This window comes from Halichondria panicea, chromosome 4 (assembly GCF_963675165.1).
Source record: "Halichondria panicea chromosome 4, odHalPani1.1, whole genome shotgun sequence".
In the NCBI taxonomy this organism is placed as follows: Eukaryota; Metazoa; Porifera; class Demospongiae; order Suberitida; family Halichondriidae; genus Halichondria; species Halichondria panicea.
Window position 1 is genome coordinate 3714583 of NC_087380.1, and position 18960 is coordinate 3733542.

Genomic DNA, 18960 nt, shown 5'->3' on the forward strand with positions numbered 1-18960 from the left:
AATTGTGCACTTTGTGACTCTGCCCACATGGTCAACTCACTATAAATCTATGGTCAACTCCAGCTCAACTCTCTCTCTCTCTCTCTAGCTCCGAGCTCTGTGCTCTGCGATCCCTCCATCAAGCATGCCAAGAGCTAGACAAGCAAGAAAGGCTCCAGCAAAGTCGAAGACAGAAGAAAGCCCAGCACCAGTAGATCTAGATACATCTATCCCAAAGCGACCTAAACTTCTGAGCTCAGGCAGCCCCAAGGATGAAGTGACCACCCCTACTAAGATAGTGGGCTCCAGGATGAGCCGAGCCAAACATAGCGGACTGCTGGCTAAAGATCAGGAGCCAAGGTAGAGACTTCTGATGCTGTTTTTTAATCGTTTAATGCACATCAATGTGTCATCCCACTACCCTCCTCCCCCCCATCCCCAGGATGGGTCGGGCTTATGGAACTCCGTTTGCGACAAAATTCAGGCAGAATGTGATAGGCGTGTGCATCCAATATAAAATCGATTTTTGAAGATCGATTTTTAATAATCGATTTTTTACAGTTGATTTTTGATTTACACGTGAACGATCTTTGACAATCGATCTGATAATCGATTTTTGAAATTTGATAATCGATTATTGAAATTCGATTTTTGATTTTTGATAATCGATTTTTAATAATCGATTATTGAAATTCGATTTTTGATAATCGATTTTAGAACTGCTCTGTGAAGGTGGGCTGGGGGGGCCCCTGTCTAAAGCTGTATCACGTGATACTATCCTTAGAGAAATTTTGCATTGAAGATGAAGCCACTATTCAATCATGACTTCTATTCTATCTGGAATCACCAAACTCTTTCTCAGCTCTTTCTCTAAGCACACACAAGATGGCCAAATAAAACAGTGCTGGCGAGAAAGCATGCAAAAATGGGTGCACGAAGAAACAAAATAAGTAGCAACTGAACAGTTCTAAAATTAATGATTTTTACTGTGACTTATGGCTCTCCTTTTTAATGGATCCAAAAAACAATAAAGTTTCGCTCTTGCGTTATAGTCTATCATGTGAGATAGCTAACCAAGCCAAGCTTTGATTCCAGGCCGCGGAGAAGGAGTTTGTGCATGTTCTGAGTTTCAAGGGCGGCCTAACTGTAGCCTTGAATCCATTTTAATCGGCCTGGATTCGAGGCTAGTATCAATCAATTGGGATTTTTAAAAATCGATTATCAAAAATCGAATTTCAAAAATCGATTATCAGATCGATTGTCAAAGATCGTTCACGTGTAAATCGAAAATCAACTGTAAAAAATCGATTATTAAAAATCGATCTTCAAAAATCGATTTTATATTGGATGCACACGCCTATCACATTCTGCCTGAATTTTGTCGCAAACGGCGTTCCATACGGGCTAACATGGGGGATTTGACCATACCCTAGGTCAATTTCCCCTTGGTGGGGGAGGATTCTATTCAAATCCTCCATTTTGCCCCAGTCAACACTTTGAGTCCCAAGCAATTGCACTCATCAATTATAAAAGAAGTCTTGGCTAGGCTATGTGCAAGGCAAGGTCAAATCCCCCAGTACGGGGCCAAAATTTCAGATCAAATTTGTCCCCCTTGTGTCGGGAGGGGGGGAGTGAGGCAACACATTAGATCTAGAGATAGGAACAGAATAAGTATCGAAATAGAAATAATGCGCCCCAAAAAAATTATGTTTGCGAGACTACTGTACACAAAACAAATGTATAATATAAGCAAAAATTAATGTCGAAGGGCGATATACCGTATAGCGGGAAATGTTCGTGAGGTGCAAAATTTCGCGTTTTAGGGCAGACAGTTAACGTGGAAAATTTAAACTAGGATAAACTCCCACGCACCAGTATTTTACATACAAAGCTATTGGTGGGTGTGGTTTCCTGGCATTGAAATGCGAACCTATGAACATTTTTGCTGAGAGCTCTGGAGCCAAATAGCGGAAAAAATTTCACCCGCGAAAATTTCCCGCTATACGGTATGTTACTCAATCATATCGCAATATATATATTATGTTACTCAATTGTTGAGCAATAATTAATTTACTGGCCACATCTAGCAAGCTATGTGAGTTTTAGTATAAATACTTACCCTTGTCACCAACAGATCTGCCGTAAGCAAGCTCCTTATGAACACTCAGTCGCTCGCTCTCCTCACCTCTCCAGCGAATGAAGACGACATCACTCGATCCAAAATAGCCATGTCCGGCAAAAAGATGTACTCCTTCACCTCTCAGGCACAGATGGGAAAGAAAGGACTCACACCAAAATTGAAAGTGAGATTCGAAGATGAAAGTCGAGTGGACTCCCCTACCGTTTCCAATGGTCATACTACCTCACTGATTGCGGCACATGAAGGAATACAGTGCAATCAGAGAGTAAAAAAGAGTGTCCTAGTGGCCAGAAGGAGTGAATCGGATGTAAGCTCACCCAAAAAAGAAATGGACATTGTCAAAAAGAAAACCCCAGTGCGAACGCTTAGATCCAAGAAACAAAAAGCCTTAGAATCGAGTTCTGACGAAGAAGATGTATCAAAAACTAAGGCTCCGGCTAGACAGAAGTCCAAGAGGCAAAAACCTTTGGATACAAGCTCATCTGAAGAGGAGGCAGAGATTAAAGAAACGAAGAAAATTCCCCTTCGAGTCACGCGGAGTTCCAAGAAGCTTGTGTCAGATTCCGAAAGTGAAGCTTCAGAATTAAGTGAAGACGAAGAATTAGCAGCTCTTGCAGCCAAGCTGAATCGAGGGGAGGTCATTGGTCCAGCTGATGAGAATACATTGGAAGACTATTTCACTTCCCATTCTAGTAAAGCCGGTATGACTTCAGATCACACACTAGCAAAACTCGCTTGCCCCAAAATGGACCAGCGTTCTGTCCAAAATGCACTGGAAGCAACTTCCTCGACCTATAGAGAAGATTCGCAAGCACTTTACAAAGAATATACTTATCTATCTCCCTACTGGCTCCATGTACTGGCCAATGGATACAATGTGTTGCTGTATGGATTGGGCTCTAAGAAACGACTTTTGGATGATTTTCGAAACAAGCATTTGCAGACGTCTTGTCATTTTGTTGTCAACGGATTTTTTCCCGGTCTGACCATGAAACAAATTCTGAATACTCTCAGTTCAGATTTGCTCAAACATTCTGGATCGTTCAAAAGTCTGGTTGATCAAGTGACTTTTATTTGCAACGAGCTTGAAGACAGGAAGAAAGCCACTCCCGACCGAGGCCCTCCAAAGAAACTCTTTATCATAGTCCACAATATTGATGGTCCCATGCTTCGAGGAGGCAATGCTCAAACAGTGCTGAGTCTACTAGCACAATCACCAGCCATTCATATGTTAGCCTCCATCGATCACATCAATGCTCCACTAAACTGGGACCAGAGAAAACTCTCTAAGTTTAACTGGCTTTGGCACGATGCCACAACGTACGAATTCTACCGTGATGAAACGTCTTACGAGAACTCTCTCTTAGTGCAACAAAGTGGTAGTCTGGCTCTCAGCTCTCTGACGCACGTAGTTAAGAGTCTGACACCAAACGCTAGAGGCATCTTCGAACTATTGGTCAAATACCAGCTGGAACACAAGAGTGACCAGGGAGGGGTGTATCTCGGTATGTCTTTCCACGATTGTTACCTCAAGTGTCGCGAGAAGTTTTTGGTCAATAGTGATATGACGTTGAGGGCTCAGTTGACAGAATTCAAAGATCACAAATTGGTGCGATCAAGAAAAGGACAGGACGGAGTTGACTATCTTTTCATCCCCATTGACAGTGGCATACTCACAGAGTTCTTAGAACAACAAAAAGATTGATATTATACATATAACTATCGACACTAATATTGTCATTCAATGAGGTCTATTATTTCTTTTTAATTAATAAGGTCTATTATATATTTCTTTTTACAGTTTTAAGACAATAATCATTACGATTGATGAAGTCGATGTATACACCAACAGTGAATTATTATAAAAATTTGATACAGTATATACGTAATTAATAATTAATGCATGCAGGAGGAACGTAACAGTCACGTACACGTATGAATTATAATTATAGTACAGCAATAAATAAATTGAAGTACATGCATATAGTTGCTATAACGGTGGCACAGGTTTCGGTATATCAATGTTTAGTTTGTTCATTAATTTGTCTAAGATATCATCTACATAGCTGTGAATAATCAGGTCAGCTTGTTTGTCCTGTGAAGGAAAGAAAGAACAAGTCACCTTGAGCTGCATGCTATACGGTTTGGTATACAATATGTAGTAAGTGTTCATGAGCCAGAAGTACAGTATAATATGTATGGTATGTAGTGGTGGCATGGAGAGACAAAAAGATGGAGACAGACCCCAATGGAGTATCTCTCTTATGCGCTCTTGCTTACTATATAAAAGACAAAAAACGGGCTATTATTATAATTACTGTATTTACTTGATTAAACGCCCGGGCGTTTATTTCCTAGCAGCATCTATAGAGGGGGCGTTTAAACGAGATGGGCGCTTATTCGAAACGGGCGTTTATTGTTTTGTCTACTTCAAACTATTGCTCATCAGCAGTTATTATGCTCTTTTTGGCTGCTGCCACAGCTCTCAGCTTCAATCTTAAGTCGTAGGAGTGGTGTTACTCCCTCTGTGTCCTCTCTGCCATCATAACTATTTATTCTATGCTGCCATTGTTTCAGCTGGTTCCACGAGCTAATTCAGCTCCACCCACAGTGTCACGCCCCATACATGCGATTATTTAAGAGGGGTGTTTATTGACAAAGACAGCTTTTACCATGGGCGTTTAAACGAGATGGGCGTTTAATCAAGGAGGGCGTTTAATCAAGTAAATACGGTATACGTAACGTATGTATGTATGTGTTACTGGAAACTCCACAGTACACTTACAGTCTAGCTTCTGCTTGTACTCACATATTGTGTTGACTGAAGATTGCAGATGACTAGTTTCCCATTCTTATGTTTCTTGGCCAATAGAGGAATTTTTCCAGCTGGCAGGATCTGCAGTGTTGTCCCAAGGCAAATACACAGGTCTGCTTGCCTGAAAGAAGAAGTGCTTTCGTATCAGTTAACAGCAGAGTACATATACATGTGTAGAAAAACTACATGTAGGGACGCTGCAAAAATATTATACTCACACTGTAATCGTGCCTCACAAATTTCTTACAATACAGCTAGTGGCTTCAACCCATATTACACAGATAGACAATGACATCAGCTTGTACCTTGAGTGTAGTTCAGCTCTTTGTAGCTCCTCCACTGGTAGCTCATCTTCCCAGTCCAGAACAGTGTCTCTCAGCTTGCCTCTGGGGAAGTAGGTTTTTTATTATGATTTGTATATCACAGTGACTAAATGGAGTGTATGTACTGAATACTGAATACCGTAAGGCGGGTTATTTTTGTATGGTGGAAATTTTCGTATATTTCGTATTGAAGAGCATCATATGAAAATTATAACTACTATTCTACCTGCAATAGATTCAACGTCACTATATACATGTATATTACAATATTTAAATGGGTCGTTCGTACGAAAATTTGCACCAATAAAAATTACCCGCTATACGGTACTTAATTAAAGCACTTGTACAGTAGGTTTGATTTTGAGATCTTTACCAAATGGTAAAAACCTGTATACTGCATGGTGTACGTGTTTTGCTTTTACCATAGTATACCTGCATCTTCCTCTAGCTCCTCCCACTAAACATGTGTTTCCTGTTCTCCTCAGTCCAACAGTCTTCACCGGCCTCTCCCTCACAAATTCTCTGAAAGATGATGTTACGTACTACATTCATTACACAAAATATTATACATGTAACCGTGAATTAAGACGGCCAAAAACGTAACACAGGGCCCACCCACACCTTTAGACCATGGCTAACTACAAGTACATGTACCTGCACTTGTAGAGTCGATGCTAACTGTGCAGCAAACATTGGCCGTTCGTTTTTAACAACTAAGTACTACAATAATTATAATTATACAGTATATACCATGACAAGAGTACAATACATGCATCCCAAACGTGTCAACCAACCAACACGTTTCTGTTATAGTGTACATTGCTATGAGCTACAACTCACCTGCCACATTTCTCACACTTCTCCATGAACATGTTTCCATGGAGCTCACATAGCTGCTCTCTGGGCAGTCCTGACTTGAGGTGGAGGCCATCCACATTCTGACTCACAATCTGAAGAATTAACCAATTGCTGTACAATCGCACTAAAACTGAGAGCCCATGCAGCTTAAATTTCACTGTGAAACTTAGTGGTTACCGTAAGCATTCCAATTATAGAACCAGCCTCGGTTAGGACGCCCTTTTTTATAACGCCCATATACTCAAATCTTTTTTTTTGTACATTGTTTCTATAAAAATAATTATTTTTTACTGGTTCTATAATTAGAACGTTTACGGTACCCTATTTTACAGCCATTGTGATAAACTCCTAACTTGAATTACAGCAGCTTTTAGGGGAAATACAAACAACCCTATAATTAGACACACCTGTTTGACGATACCAGAGGTGGCTAGTGCAGTGAGGGCCCTGTGAGTGAGGGTAGGCTGGGCTTCCTCAAACTGTACGCTTGTCTCTACCTTCCTACCTTTCTTCTCCAGTGTCCACACTCCTTTAGGACCACGGAAGTCGGGGATACCTGTCACAGGGAGGAGCATAAACCGGAAAGCAAACATCTAAAGCAAAGGGCATCATACAATAAGATTTTGGAGTATAATTTGTAGCATACATGTACGTAAATTCACACTAAATGCACGAATGCTCTGTAACTAATCTGCACTGCACCAGAGATTGTAAGCCTGGCCAGCCCACTTCAGCTAGGGATTTCCCCATCCAAGAGCACCTGAGCTACAGGGGTTTTACAAGTACTTATTGCTACAAGCCACACGTCAACTAGGGGGTTTCCAAATATAACAAATCCTTAGAGGCTGTAAAAGTTCTCGATCCCCGTAGATATATTCAATTTTTGTACTGACCTTACGTACCTGCTGCGGTGCTGATTCCAGCTCCTGTGTGGACGACTATGTGCTCAGCAGCCACCACCATCTCGTGCAGGAGGCAAATCTTTTCTTCTAACTTCTCCACAGTGTCAAAAGTCTGCATTCAATTATAGTCTAGATCTAGTATGTTATATAGTGTAGTGTACAGAGTCAGTGTGTATTTAAATTACATATAGATCTAGTACCTCAGGTTGTCCACATTTTCCTTTGTTTTCATACTCAGAGAGCCTTGATGCGTAGTCAACAGACATCTTGGTGCTTGTGTCTGTTTTACTGTTTGTATAGATGAAACCATAGAAACTTTTTTGATGGCAGTACAGAAAAATAGGTAAAGTGTCATCTCTGATGAAACAAGGTTGAAGGGCGTGGTCTCCAGTCTGAGCATGCTGTCTAGATCTCTGCTTGCTTATAAATAGCGCTTCTGGACAGTGGATCTGTAGCTGTAGTACTGAAGACTCGACTACCAGTACAGTGAGTCTGGGAATCGAATATGGCTGCATGGGAAGTTCAGCTTTTTTGTTTCTACGTGGTCCCACACTTTGCACGTGCACTTCTTGAAGTTGTGCATCATAGGCGCGCAGACTTTGTGTGAGTTGATCTGCAAATGCCAATACAGTACAGTGTAGTTACTTTACCTTCTTGTACTAGAATATATAATATTAGACATGTAGATCTAATCATAGATAGTAGAGGGAAGGGATTGGAAACATCTCAGGTGACCAATGTATTTCCCTAGAGAATTCTGACACCATGCGTGTTGCATTCCGCAAGTATTGATTGCGATTGATTGCGAGACAGCTGCAAAGACAAAAGAGAAGAAACTGAAGAAAACTCCAGTAAGCACTGGCAGAGCTAGTATGTATGTACATTATCCATAGTAAATGTATGGTTTACATCATTTACCTAATTTATTTGATCATCAGAGGTCCATGTAGCACTATTTTACACCTATTTAGCTGGGAATTTGAAGGTATGAAACTTTGTGGGGGGATATCTTGAGCTAGGAAGTAGCCATGGTTGCTTGAGAGTGATCACAGTGTAGAGGAAGCATTGAAATATGCCTTAGGCATAGCTAAGTTGAGAATTAGGCTGTTTATTTTTTAATATTAACATAAAAGTGTGAAAAGAAGAATTCGTAAGTACGTTTGTTTGCGGGGGAGTTGCTGGTTAACAATACATTGTACATCACTATTGTTCAGGTCTACATATTGCCTATAATGATCCCGATGTGCCTTGAGAAAAGTTTTTCCTTGCTAACCTGTATAGTTTTGGAAATATGCTAATTCAAACTTACCCGTAAATTGCTTTCCCAGGGTACTCAGAACATCTGAGGATCTGCCAAGACCCTTTGGAAAAGTTTGGCATGCCAATGACAGAGGGAAGGGACACTGTTATTCATTACGATTGGTCGTGCAAAAGCTGTGTAGTGACCAGATGACGGAAATACACCACTACCTAAATGTCGTCAGACTTACAAAATTATGTTTTATGTTTGTAAACATCATCATTTCTCCATGCATCCTTTGTGATTGTGTGTATCATAATGTTAAGAAATATAAGTATGCATTCTATAATTATGGTCATGAGCTGTGCCTAGCGCCTAGTACTATACTTTTTTTTGTGGGTGCGCATGTCTTGTTCTTTGAAGGTTTGTTAAGGTATTTATAATAGGATGTGTAATTCTTCAATGCAACAGAGAAAAGTCTCTTTCTGATGTACAGCAACCAAAGAAACTAGTTCAGATCTATGTATGTAGTAGCTAGTAGCTACAGTGGGCCAGAGACAGCTAGCTGTTCACTCTCTTTTGGCCCCAATTAAATTAACTTCCTGTCTATTTCCGGTGCGACACGCATGGGCCGCGTGAAATCCCTGTGTTTCCAATCCCTTCCCTCTACTATCTATGATCTAATCTAGTATTATCATCATGATTGAACTTTTGTAGCTATTACAGATTTTAATATGTATAACTGCATGACGTACAGTGCAACTGGCAGCAGCCTCACTGCCAACTACCCGCACTGACCGTACTGGAGAGATTGTCTCGTTCTCTGATGTTAGACCAGGTGGTCTTCCTCTCATTCCTCTACGTACGTCCCTGGGTTTGCTACACCATAGGAGGCACTACTGGTGTAGAGTGGCAGCTCCCTGATGGGACTACAGTCGTAACAGGATGAAATGTTGCAGTTGGACGAATTGATCACCAGAGTTCTTACTGAAGGTGTTGTTTTGACTCGTGGTCCCACACACAACAGTCCTGATGGAGAACATTGACACTGACCGGTACTACACAGAAGGAGGCTGTGCATGTGTCACATCTTAATTCAGTGAGTAATGCATGACTACCATATAGCGTGAAATTTTCGAGGGGATTAATTAACTTATGCCTCGATGCACATACATGTAGCCTATAGACCAGCCGTTTGTTCCGTTCTGAAAGAACGCCTGGTAAAGTTCCAATGTACAACTCGTCTAGCTGAGTCAGCGTTTTACAGCATCATAATGATATTTATGGGTAATACACCTTGTGGGGGAAATTATCGGTCCAAGAAATTCCTGGACCAATTAGACAAGTTGTACATTGGAACTTGACCAGGCGTTCTTTCAGATAACGAACGACTGGTCTCGATGCTACGGTGCGCATGCGCAAGCGAGGTATACGGTAGTGTGTTTGTGTTGCTACTCTACTTAGTAGTTAGCTCTGCACTAGAACGCTACCTATTGGTAGCTGCAAGGGTGAGAAGAGAGCTGTTAGGCTCTGCTGATGGCAGCCTTAACTTTAGGCTTGAACTTTTGGCATCGATCGTTTTTCACAACAATCATGGTCGATCATTACCCACTCTTTGGGTTTGCATGCAGCAAATGAAAAAATGTTCATCATGTGTATAAAATTAAGCTATTACCGTACTCTACCGAGATTACGCCGAATTTATTGTTTTTTCGCGCTTTTCTTTTCCTGGCAATCCTAGCAACGTTCACATTGCAAATGTTTTTAGTTTTGATATAATTATTCTATATTAATTATTAACGTGTGCTTTGACTCTAGCTATGGATCACGTGACTGGGGGCAGTTGTTTGATGTAGACCGTGATTAGCTGGGGGTCCCAACTGGTCCCAAAGCTAAGTAGGATATCATTATGTTGGGACCCCCAAAGAAATAGTAGTGTACACCGACCGTATATAGTAGTAAACCATGAGGACATAATTATATGCACATAACAAACACCTCAAAAACGTATACATGCGTGAGTTGCACATAGGAGGGTGAACCTTGGGATGGGCGACAAGAGTCCAGTGCCATGAGGTCGGCAGTGTAGGGATATAATTGGTCCCAAGCGATGCGTGGGGGGGGATGGGTGTGGGTAATTTGTAGTGGCTTCGTTGGAGCCGTCGCACTGTTGTGGTGGAGATTTTATCTACTAAAGTCGATTAGCGTTGAGTTTATAAAGTTGACATAACTTTGTCATACTAACTTTACTTACATTTAAAGACATGCTTCTGTCTATAAGCTTCAACCAGCTAAAAGTTAGCATGTAGTAGTCCCAGGCATATCTGTCCAGGCCATATTGACGTTGAGCTCAACGCAAATAGACTTTAATTAATGAACAAATTATAACCTGATATAGCGTAAGTGATTAAATATAGCCATCACACACAAAGGGTAATAAATGTACCTATCTAGCCAACACCCGACTAGGGTACAACCAGTTTGATGGTATGTGTTCAGTACATCCTGTGGGCCTCAGTACCGGTGGGGGGGGGGGGGGGGGGGGTTGAGGTTGGAAGGGTGAGTTTTGACTCAAATACTGGCTTGATTGAATACGTTTGCCTTGGGGAACGTGGTCTGTTATAATAGTTGGGGTTTCTCTGAGGGCACCTGCTTACCGGGCGGTTGCCCTGGCAACTCTGGCAGCACTTCTGTGCCTTTTTGCCTGTGCAGCGACCATGATTGAAATTGGCGCATACCTTGTCCTTTCTGCTAGCGGGTTGGTTGGGTAATTGCAGAGGGAAACCATTCGAATGTTGGGGGGTTTGGGTTGCACGGGCAGTGCGCAGAGGTGTGGTCATCCTGCCATGGAAGCAGAATCTGCAGCGAGGGATGGTTTTCGCTCTGCCTGTGAACGCCTCGCTGTAGAGCGTGGTGTCGGTTTGGGACCAGTTAAGGTATCTTCTAACGAGGGCTTTACGACGGTATTGCTTGTTGTAAGCAACCCAGGACCCAGGTTTGTAGTTCCGTTCAGCCCAAACAATGGTGGCTAGGTATGCAAAGAACTCTGGGGCTTTGTCCGGGAACCGACTGGCGAGTGTCCCAGCCATGAGGGCGTATCGCTCCACCCACTGTGATATGTCCAAGATGGGAGGAGGGCTCGTGTGGGGCCTGCCTGGGGAGGGATCGTGACTGTCGTCTTTCGTTATTTCAGCCATATCAACAAACTCTAGATCAACATTTTTTTTTACGATCTTGGCGGGGAGCAGTGCTGCCGGGTTGAACGGCCGAGCCCGAGTAATCAGTGGGGGCTGACTTGCTGCTTGGCTGGCTGCACTGGCCAGAAGATTGAGCCCTGATGGTGGTATCAGAGGGAGGGTTGGACATGCATGGGTAGGTTGTATTTATTTACTTTACAGTGTCACGTGGCTGTTGGGTGACCCATTTGGGTCGCCGCGAGCCGGACAACGTGAGGTGGGTGGTTGGGGTTGCCCGTCACCGTGCACCTGTTTGGAGGGGAGGGAGATGCTGGGCCGACTGGTTTGGGTCGCCGGGATCGCTGCCCGGTCGGTGACCGGTTTGGGTCACCGGGATTGTGCCTGGGGTAACCCGGCGGACCATCTAAACTAGGGGGGTTATCCCCTTGATAATTTGTATACCTTCAGGCCCAGTGGGGGGGGGTGGGGGCCGGTGGTATGGGAGGATCTCCCTCAGTCGGCCTGGTAGGCTGGACCGTCGGATTGGCCAATAGCCAAGCCATCTGGGCCTCTGAAAACTGGCGTCGCCATGAGGATTCGGCAGGATCAAGTCTCAGAAAATCAGAGTACGGGGACAGCTCCTTGAGTTCTGGAAGAGCATGTGCGAAAGAGCATGCGCCAGACTTCTATGGCTCCCCGTGACACGCCCCCGCGATACAGCAGGAGCGTATCAGCTAGGACTACCGTCACCAGTCCATTAACTACGTTTAACCTACCCTTAAACTACATGCTCATTTACATGCTCATTGTGTTAAAAAGTGGTGAATGTTATAACATATTTAGTATTGTATACATGACTGAATCACATGCAGCTATATATACATGACTATAATAATGATCACTTCAATGTATGAAAGAACAATTAAGTATGGGACTAGTTATTATATTCAGTAGAAAAATAATGTGAAGAGTTGCATGTCCTTCATCTGTTGTCTTGATTAAAAGTACATGTCAACAGTTTTGTGCTCTCTCTCTCTACCTAGTTCTTTTTTGCCATTTTTTCAAGTATTTTACCCATGTCTTTACACTTGATTTATTCGTGTGGGGCACCACTTTCTTCACACACACACACATGATTTTTTTTGTTAGTTAAACGTGCCAACAGTTTTACCGACTCCGTCAATGGTTTTCTCATGCAGTTTTTGTTTGCTCCAAGCCCATCAACAGCTGTTTTAGCAATCCTATTCAGGTGCTACATATATATATTATGTAAATCACAACTAATGTTACGACCTGGCCGACTGTGCACATTTATGAACCTTGACCTACAGTTGCACTACGAGACGGGAGATTGGTGGGTACTGAGAGGAGAATTCAGACTGCTCATGGAGGAGGAGCTACGGTCGCAAATCACACCCAAACTAATTACATAAAACACAGCTCGACCTTGGTTTCCCGCTTTGCTCTCCTACTGCATGTACTTGCGAGTTGCTTTCTTCGGTTTATCCTCTTGAGAGACTATAAAGAATGACTAGGAACATCAACGTGTTGTACTTTTTTCACTCTTTTTTGCAGAGTTAGTCTCTTCGTTGCTATCTTGTTAATGTCGAACCGACTGGAGCAGCAGTGCATGGGCATCCTTGGTTGCGTTGAAGGAGGCCAGAGCTGAGTCGTTCCATGTGAGTGTTTAGGTTTGGCTGATGAAATGAGGGAGTGCATGCAGTGGTTGCATAAGGAAAATGATGGTAAAAGTTCACAAGTCCAATGAAGCGCCGGAGTTTGCGTTGAGATTGAGGTTGTGGAAATTCACAAACAGCTTGCACTTTGTCTGGGAGAGAGGTGATAAAAGTATCATTGACTCTAATGCTATATACCGGGCATTAGGTTTCTGCAACAACATTCTATCAAGATTGGTCTCAGGATCAACATTCGTCTTTGGAACCGACAATGTTTCTGATATCACTGCAGGGTCTTGAACGTTGTGGAACTCGCCGCCAGGCAAATGATCAATTAGTAACCGTTCAATGGTTAAAACAAAACTTTTAAACGATAGTTGGAGAATTTCTTGCACAGCATCATGTTTGCAAGTATACACTGTAAAAAATGGGGTGTTACGATGACACCAAATCAGGGTGTCATTGAACTGTGTGAATTTGACACCATATAAGGGTGTCAATTTTTTGACACCCTTATCAAGTGTCAGTGTGACACCTTCTCCGAGTGTTACCCATGACACCTCTAGGAGTCTCTACATGCACCCCTCTCATAAGTCTAGCTACTATAGCTGCATGCATGTGCACACATCACATTAAACACCAATGTACAAGAAACAATAATATTGTGACCAAGATACAAGTACATGTATTAAGTCAGTAAAGTCAGTTAAGAGTTTCTCGAATCAAACTATCAGCTAGGGTGGTAACACAAAGTGATGGCTTCTGAGAAGCCTTCATTTCATAAACATAATTCTCCAAAAAGACCATAAAGTGCAAAATGATGGAGGGAAGGTGATATTGTAAATATAATATGCGGAGTGAACTGCAACCGAAAGGGACGGCATATGAAACACATTGTCCTTCTCAACAATTAACTTAAAGATGCTGACACTGCTCAACTCATCTCCGAATGAGAGAACCACTGGCTCATTGGTTTGGACCTCATCAAGACTGTCCTCTAAGTCCACACTCTCCCCCTAAAACAGAGGATAACAATTATGTTTGCTGGTCTATACTTAACAAGTTCGTCTTCCACAATTACACACAGTTCAATTAAGATCTGTCAAAGTGCCAACAACTTACCAGGTAAAACGTAATGAAGGACTTATTTTCCTTTCCCCTTGACTGGAGCAGAGCAAGCAAAATCTTGATTACATATGCCGTGGTACAATCTGCATAAATTTACACACATGTATACGTAAAGTTAAACTGTTTCTTAAAGCCAAGCATGCATAATTATGGTATACAAGAAAACTGTAGCTATATATTATAGCCACAAATTATGTACTAGAAATGCACCTTCACTCTTAACCCCAATTGAAGAATACTCAGACAGGAGACCCTTTACTGTCTTCCTCTATTTCCCTGGCAGTGAAACTCAGCACTTGCTGTTGTACTTTGTCCCATCTGGTAGTAATAGCCGATTCACTGCTGCCAGTCAGGAAGCAAAGTTTGCTGAGCATCTAAAATTCAAAGGAAGCCACGTCTTGTCACACACATCCATGCATATATGCATTTTATGATTGAGCGTCGGTGCATGAACACTTACAATTTTGTGTTCTCGTAGACATGGGAAAACTTCCAGGACTTTAACTACTTTGGGGAAATCTTTGGTAATCCACTTCTGCCTTTGCCCCCTCGTTTTTTTTTTTTAGTGTGAAACCTACACCAATATTGGTGGGAAAATACACCAGAAAAAGTGGGAAGTTCACACCCACTTACATAATTACACTACTTTTACATGCATAATTATACACTTTCAATCTTCTCATTTGGGTGACAATATTATTCACAACACATCAGAGAGCAGCACAAAATATAATTATGGCTTGGATCGAGATGAATGTCTACTCAAATGTAACGTTCTGTAACGATGAAATCAGGTGTTTGACAGAAGTAGGTATTTTCACGGATGAGCCAAAAGAATGTATTCATAAGCATTTTGGCAACCCTGTGGGTATTGAATGTTAAACATGTAGAAGGCACTAACGAGGATTGTGGGTAACGGAAAGAGGTGCTTCACACACAATGGATCTGTCCACCACAAGAAACGCCTGTACTTCTTCGCCTTCAGTTTCGGTCAGGGCAATATACGGGGGCTTCTGTCCTTTCTTGATCATTTCCGGCAGGGAGGAACTCTGTAGTAAGGCCTTGGTATGTGCAGCTGTGGCTTATGCCCTTTCTTGGGTTGGTCAAGAAGACCTCATACTGAAACTGAAGTAAGAGGAGGCTCTCATCCACATTGTGTCTCTCAGCTGCGGTAACAAAAAATAGCGATTTCCTAATCAGTGTGATCTGATCGAGGAATGTGAGCCATTCTTCTATTGACCCAGCGTGGTTAATCTGCTTGCAAAGATAGTATGGTAAGAATGTGGCAGCAAAAGACCTGATGAAAAAACAATTGCTGCTGACTATACAGTGTACTCATCGAATAGCGGACCTGGGTTAGAGTCACTCTTGCTCGGTATCTAATTAATAGAGCAGAACATGAACACGAAATGTGTTCATATAATCGTTAGGCACTGCATGCCCCTCTGGTATACCCTGCAGAACTCAGCTGGCTAAGCACATGCATGTAGCTGAAGTATATATATAGTCCTTGCAGCTAGCTATTCATCAAAGCACCTGCACCACTATAATGCTACTGCAAAATTGATGATGGACCAGGTGTCGAATTTTCAAAGGCTAGAGGCATTAAAACAGATTTCATTGGTAACAGTCAGACCGATATACATCAGAAAGAATTGCGTGGAGAGCTTGAACTTGTATATACTATCCCAATCAACAATTGTGTTTACCGGGAAATGCTCATGTCACCTGTGTATAAAGAGAATTTACGACGACTGGTGGTGGACGAGGCTCATTGTGTGACAACATGGTGAGATGAATTTAGAACTACATTTGCTGAAATTGGAACACTTCAAAGCTTAGTCACGTAAATGTTATGGCCCTCACAGCAACTGCAACACTATGGTACAGCATAAATACACAGTAATACATTAGCTGGACGTTGTATCAGAGGTCGTCGCTCATCACACCATGTCTGGATCTCTATGTCATGGTCTTCAGTGATCATTTCGATAATGTTCATTGTCCCTTGGTAGGACATTCATATCCTCAATGGTGGACGAAAGTTAATGTGAGCTAAATATAATTATAAAGCAGCCAGTACACTGTATAATTATAGTCACCAGTTTTGCTGTTCCACATCATCACAGTACTAGGCACATTCACTGGCTTGCAAAAGCACAGATGCAAGAAAACAGAGCATAAGAACTTTGTTTGTGGGTGCCATCCTTTAAAGTGTGAGCATTTTTTTGCAACTCAAGGCTAACAGTTTCCCAACTAAAATGCTTCACTGCTTCACAAGATCTGTAAGGATCGAGTCATGATTATCTGAGCATAATTATTGTGGTTAGTTCCTATTTTATTTTCCTGGACAACTGAGACAACACATTCTTTTACTTTGAAGGCGAACTGATAAACTGAGAATAAATTGACGTGAAACCCTTGCGAGTAACATTTTTAATAACTCTTTTCCTTAATGGAGTGTTAACTCTGAATTTCCGTGTATATTTCTTTTATGCTACATGGACCTACATATGTATACAAGTATAAATTAGTAGGCTGATCAACCAAATAGATATAACCTCGAGATGTTGATTGTTAGTTTCTGAAACTGGAACTGGATGTCTCTGATGTGGGCCCTCCACACTCGGACTGAGTTGCCTCATCACTATGACACTCCTCCTGGACAACATCATAATTATTTTCATCACACTGTTAGCTGTTAGCGCATATACGCCTTTAAACTAATAACCTGCTGAATTTCGGTCTGCCCTGACTGGCTTGACATCTGAGTGTTGGGATGGCTAGCTCCAAGCATAGCAGTAGAAACAGAGCAAACACTCTTGCTTCGGGGACAGCTGAATGATCTAGAGTCTTTTTTGATCCAGGTCTAATCAAGGCTAGAGAAGACGTCCAATACTTCAGCTCTTAGAGACAGCTCACAGTTTCTAATGTTAACCAATGTCTTATTGCAACTATGACAAATAAATGCTGATGGATCGTTTGCAACTGAGAGGAGGGCATCAGCATTATCTTTGATAACATCCCTGACAATTGTACAGCCACTTTCATACAGTTTCTTCCTCCTGCGATGGTCTTTTTAGGAAGGAGTGACTTGCAGAGACAACAGAGTGAGGTTGGTAGTTGAGGCTCCATCTGAGGCCTTCTATTTCTTTGTTAGGTCTTAGACTAAACTGCAGTCTGTACTGTCATGTATTAAATGTATATAGCGACGATCAAGTACGAGTACTTGACAACTATTGATCAATCACGGTATAAGGTAATATGCATCACGTGCCTTCTGACGTCACAATCATTACTATCGACAATCGTGTGACATGTTTGTGGTAATCAATCACAAGAAGTTCCTCATCAGAGCTGAGAGTTGTCCCCACAAGGTAGCAACCTGTATGAAGAAAACAATACCATGTGAAGAAAATTCATTGTTAAATACTCTAACTTACATCAGGAGTGCTCCTGCAATTGGCTTAGAGAGTGCTGTCGTAGAGGGTAAACCTTCCTACAGGGACACAAGTGTACCATGTTTGAGATTTGAGTTGGACATTTTCGAGGGGACGGACGTAAAACAAGTTGGTTTCGATAGCTTTTCTAGGAAGCTTACTGATGTACAGGTCCAGTAGGTAGCAATGGCATCTTTCTCCAGCTTCATGAACTGCTGCTATGAAGACAGTTTTGTTCTGCAGTTTTAACTGGCCTAGTCCACCTGCACGGTTTTTGGATGCATTCTCGGTGTATCTGTAGCCTCCGATTTCTCTTTTCAACTGGGATAGTTTAAGTTCACGATGCTTGTTTCCTCCTCTTAGGCAAAAACTTTTGCCATTTGAAAAGAATACAGCACGTTGAAGTGATACAGGGTCTTGCACACCCAATGCTCCAGATTACCAAAGTTGCTGCTCTTCTTCCTTCGAAAATGGCTTTGCTGTTTTCTTCTCCGATCCAATACCTTCCTTCCTCAATGTTCTGAACACAGAGTGCATGTTGTTCTGAAGAGTGACAAATTCGGCATTGTTTCTTGCAGATATTAAGACCAGAAAACTGTTGAATAGATGAACTTGAGCTCCAGAGCCATACACTCGCCTTGAAGGCAGGTTCCAGGTGATTTTTCCTGACTCACAGAGGGTCTTTCATAAACACGGAGAGCCTTCAAACTTCTATGCCCAGATTTCTCTGCAATTAGCTTCTCAGGAACACCTTTGTTGAACATTCGTGTGACAGCAGTGGCCCGTAACGAGTGATTGGTGTAGTGAACAGTCACACCAGATTCAGCAGTAATTTCGGACATAAATGTCTTCAGCTTGTTGACTCCCACACGGCTCTTACAGTACCATGGTTTACCAGCAGTATAGGTATTTTGTCCAGTGGTCTGAGGTAGAAGGCAGAAATGTCTGGAGGGGATTTTGATCAAGTAGTCGAATTACACTGAAAACTTTGCCTATAGCATAAACACGAACAGATATATTCGTTGCATTGATGTCCTTGAATCTGTGTTGATTATTTTTGGAAATAAACTCTTGATATTCGTAGTAGACTTCATCTGAATACACAGAAATGTCAGATGGGACACGTTTGATTTGATTGACTTGAATATCATGATGCTCCTCGCAGGACAAATTGGAGGCCAACAGAATAAAGCACACATACCTTGTCATTTTTGATCTAATGCAACCAGTGGGTGTACTTTTTGACATGTACCGCAAACTTAGGCTTTTGGTTGTGCAACATA

General features: G+C 42.1%; 2 protein-coding genes and 2 long non-coding RNA genes across 6 annotated transcripts; 2 read left to right on the forward strand and 2 right to left on the reverse strand.

The window, feature by feature from the left end:
• The first annotated feature begins 15 nt into the window (after positions 1 to 15).
• LOC135335420 (origin recognition complex subunit 2-like) lies at positions 16 to 3999 on the forward strand. The gene is made up of 2 exons (XM_064530907.1): positions 16 to 339; positions 2114 to 3999. Exons 1-2 carry the CDS (start codon positions 125 to 127, stop codon positions 3822 to 3824), a joined length of 1926 nt encoding a protein of 641 aa, XP_064386977.1. The 5' UTR covers positions 16 to 124; the 3' UTR covers positions 3825 to 3999.
• LOC135335426 (NAD-dependent protein deacetylase Sirt6-like) lies at positions 3968 to 7532 on the reverse strand. The gene is made up of 8 exons (XM_064530916.1): positions 7218 to 7532; positions 7018 to 7129; positions 6523 to 6671; positions 6098 to 6207; positions 5690 to 5779; positions 5240 to 5320; positions 4929 to 5055; positions 3968 to 4214 (listed from the first exon to the last, which is right to left on the reverse strand). The coding sequence occupies exons 1-8, from the start codon at positions 7530 to 7532 to the stop codon at positions 4110 to 4112; spliced, it is 1089 nt and encodes a 362-aa protein (XP_064386986.1). The 3' UTR covers positions 3968 to 4109.
• LOC135335429 (uncharacterized) lies at positions 7481 to 8606 on the forward strand. 3 transcript variants are annotated; one of them, XR_010394500.1, is made up of 3 exons: positions 7481 to 7620; positions 7716 to 7868; positions 8346 to 8606. It is a non-coding gene; the product is annotated as an uncharacterized LOC135335429 (long non-coding RNA). The 3 variants fall into 3 exon arrangements; XR_010394501.1 differs by having other exon boundaries at positions 7769 to 7868; XR_010394502.1 differs by having other exon boundaries at positions 7485 to 7503; positions 7769 to 7868.
• Positions 8607 to 13734: 5128 nt separating this feature from the next.
• On the reverse strand, positions 13735 to 17642 carry LOC135335431 (uncharacterized). Its single transcript, XR_010394504.1, has 4 exons — positions 14698 to 17642; positions 14448 to 14611; positions 14232 to 14320; positions 13735 to 14125 (listed from the first exon to the last, which is right to left on the reverse strand). It is a non-coding gene; the product is annotated as an uncharacterized LOC135335431 (long non-coding RNA).
• Positions 17643 to 18960: the final 1318 nt, after the last annotated feature.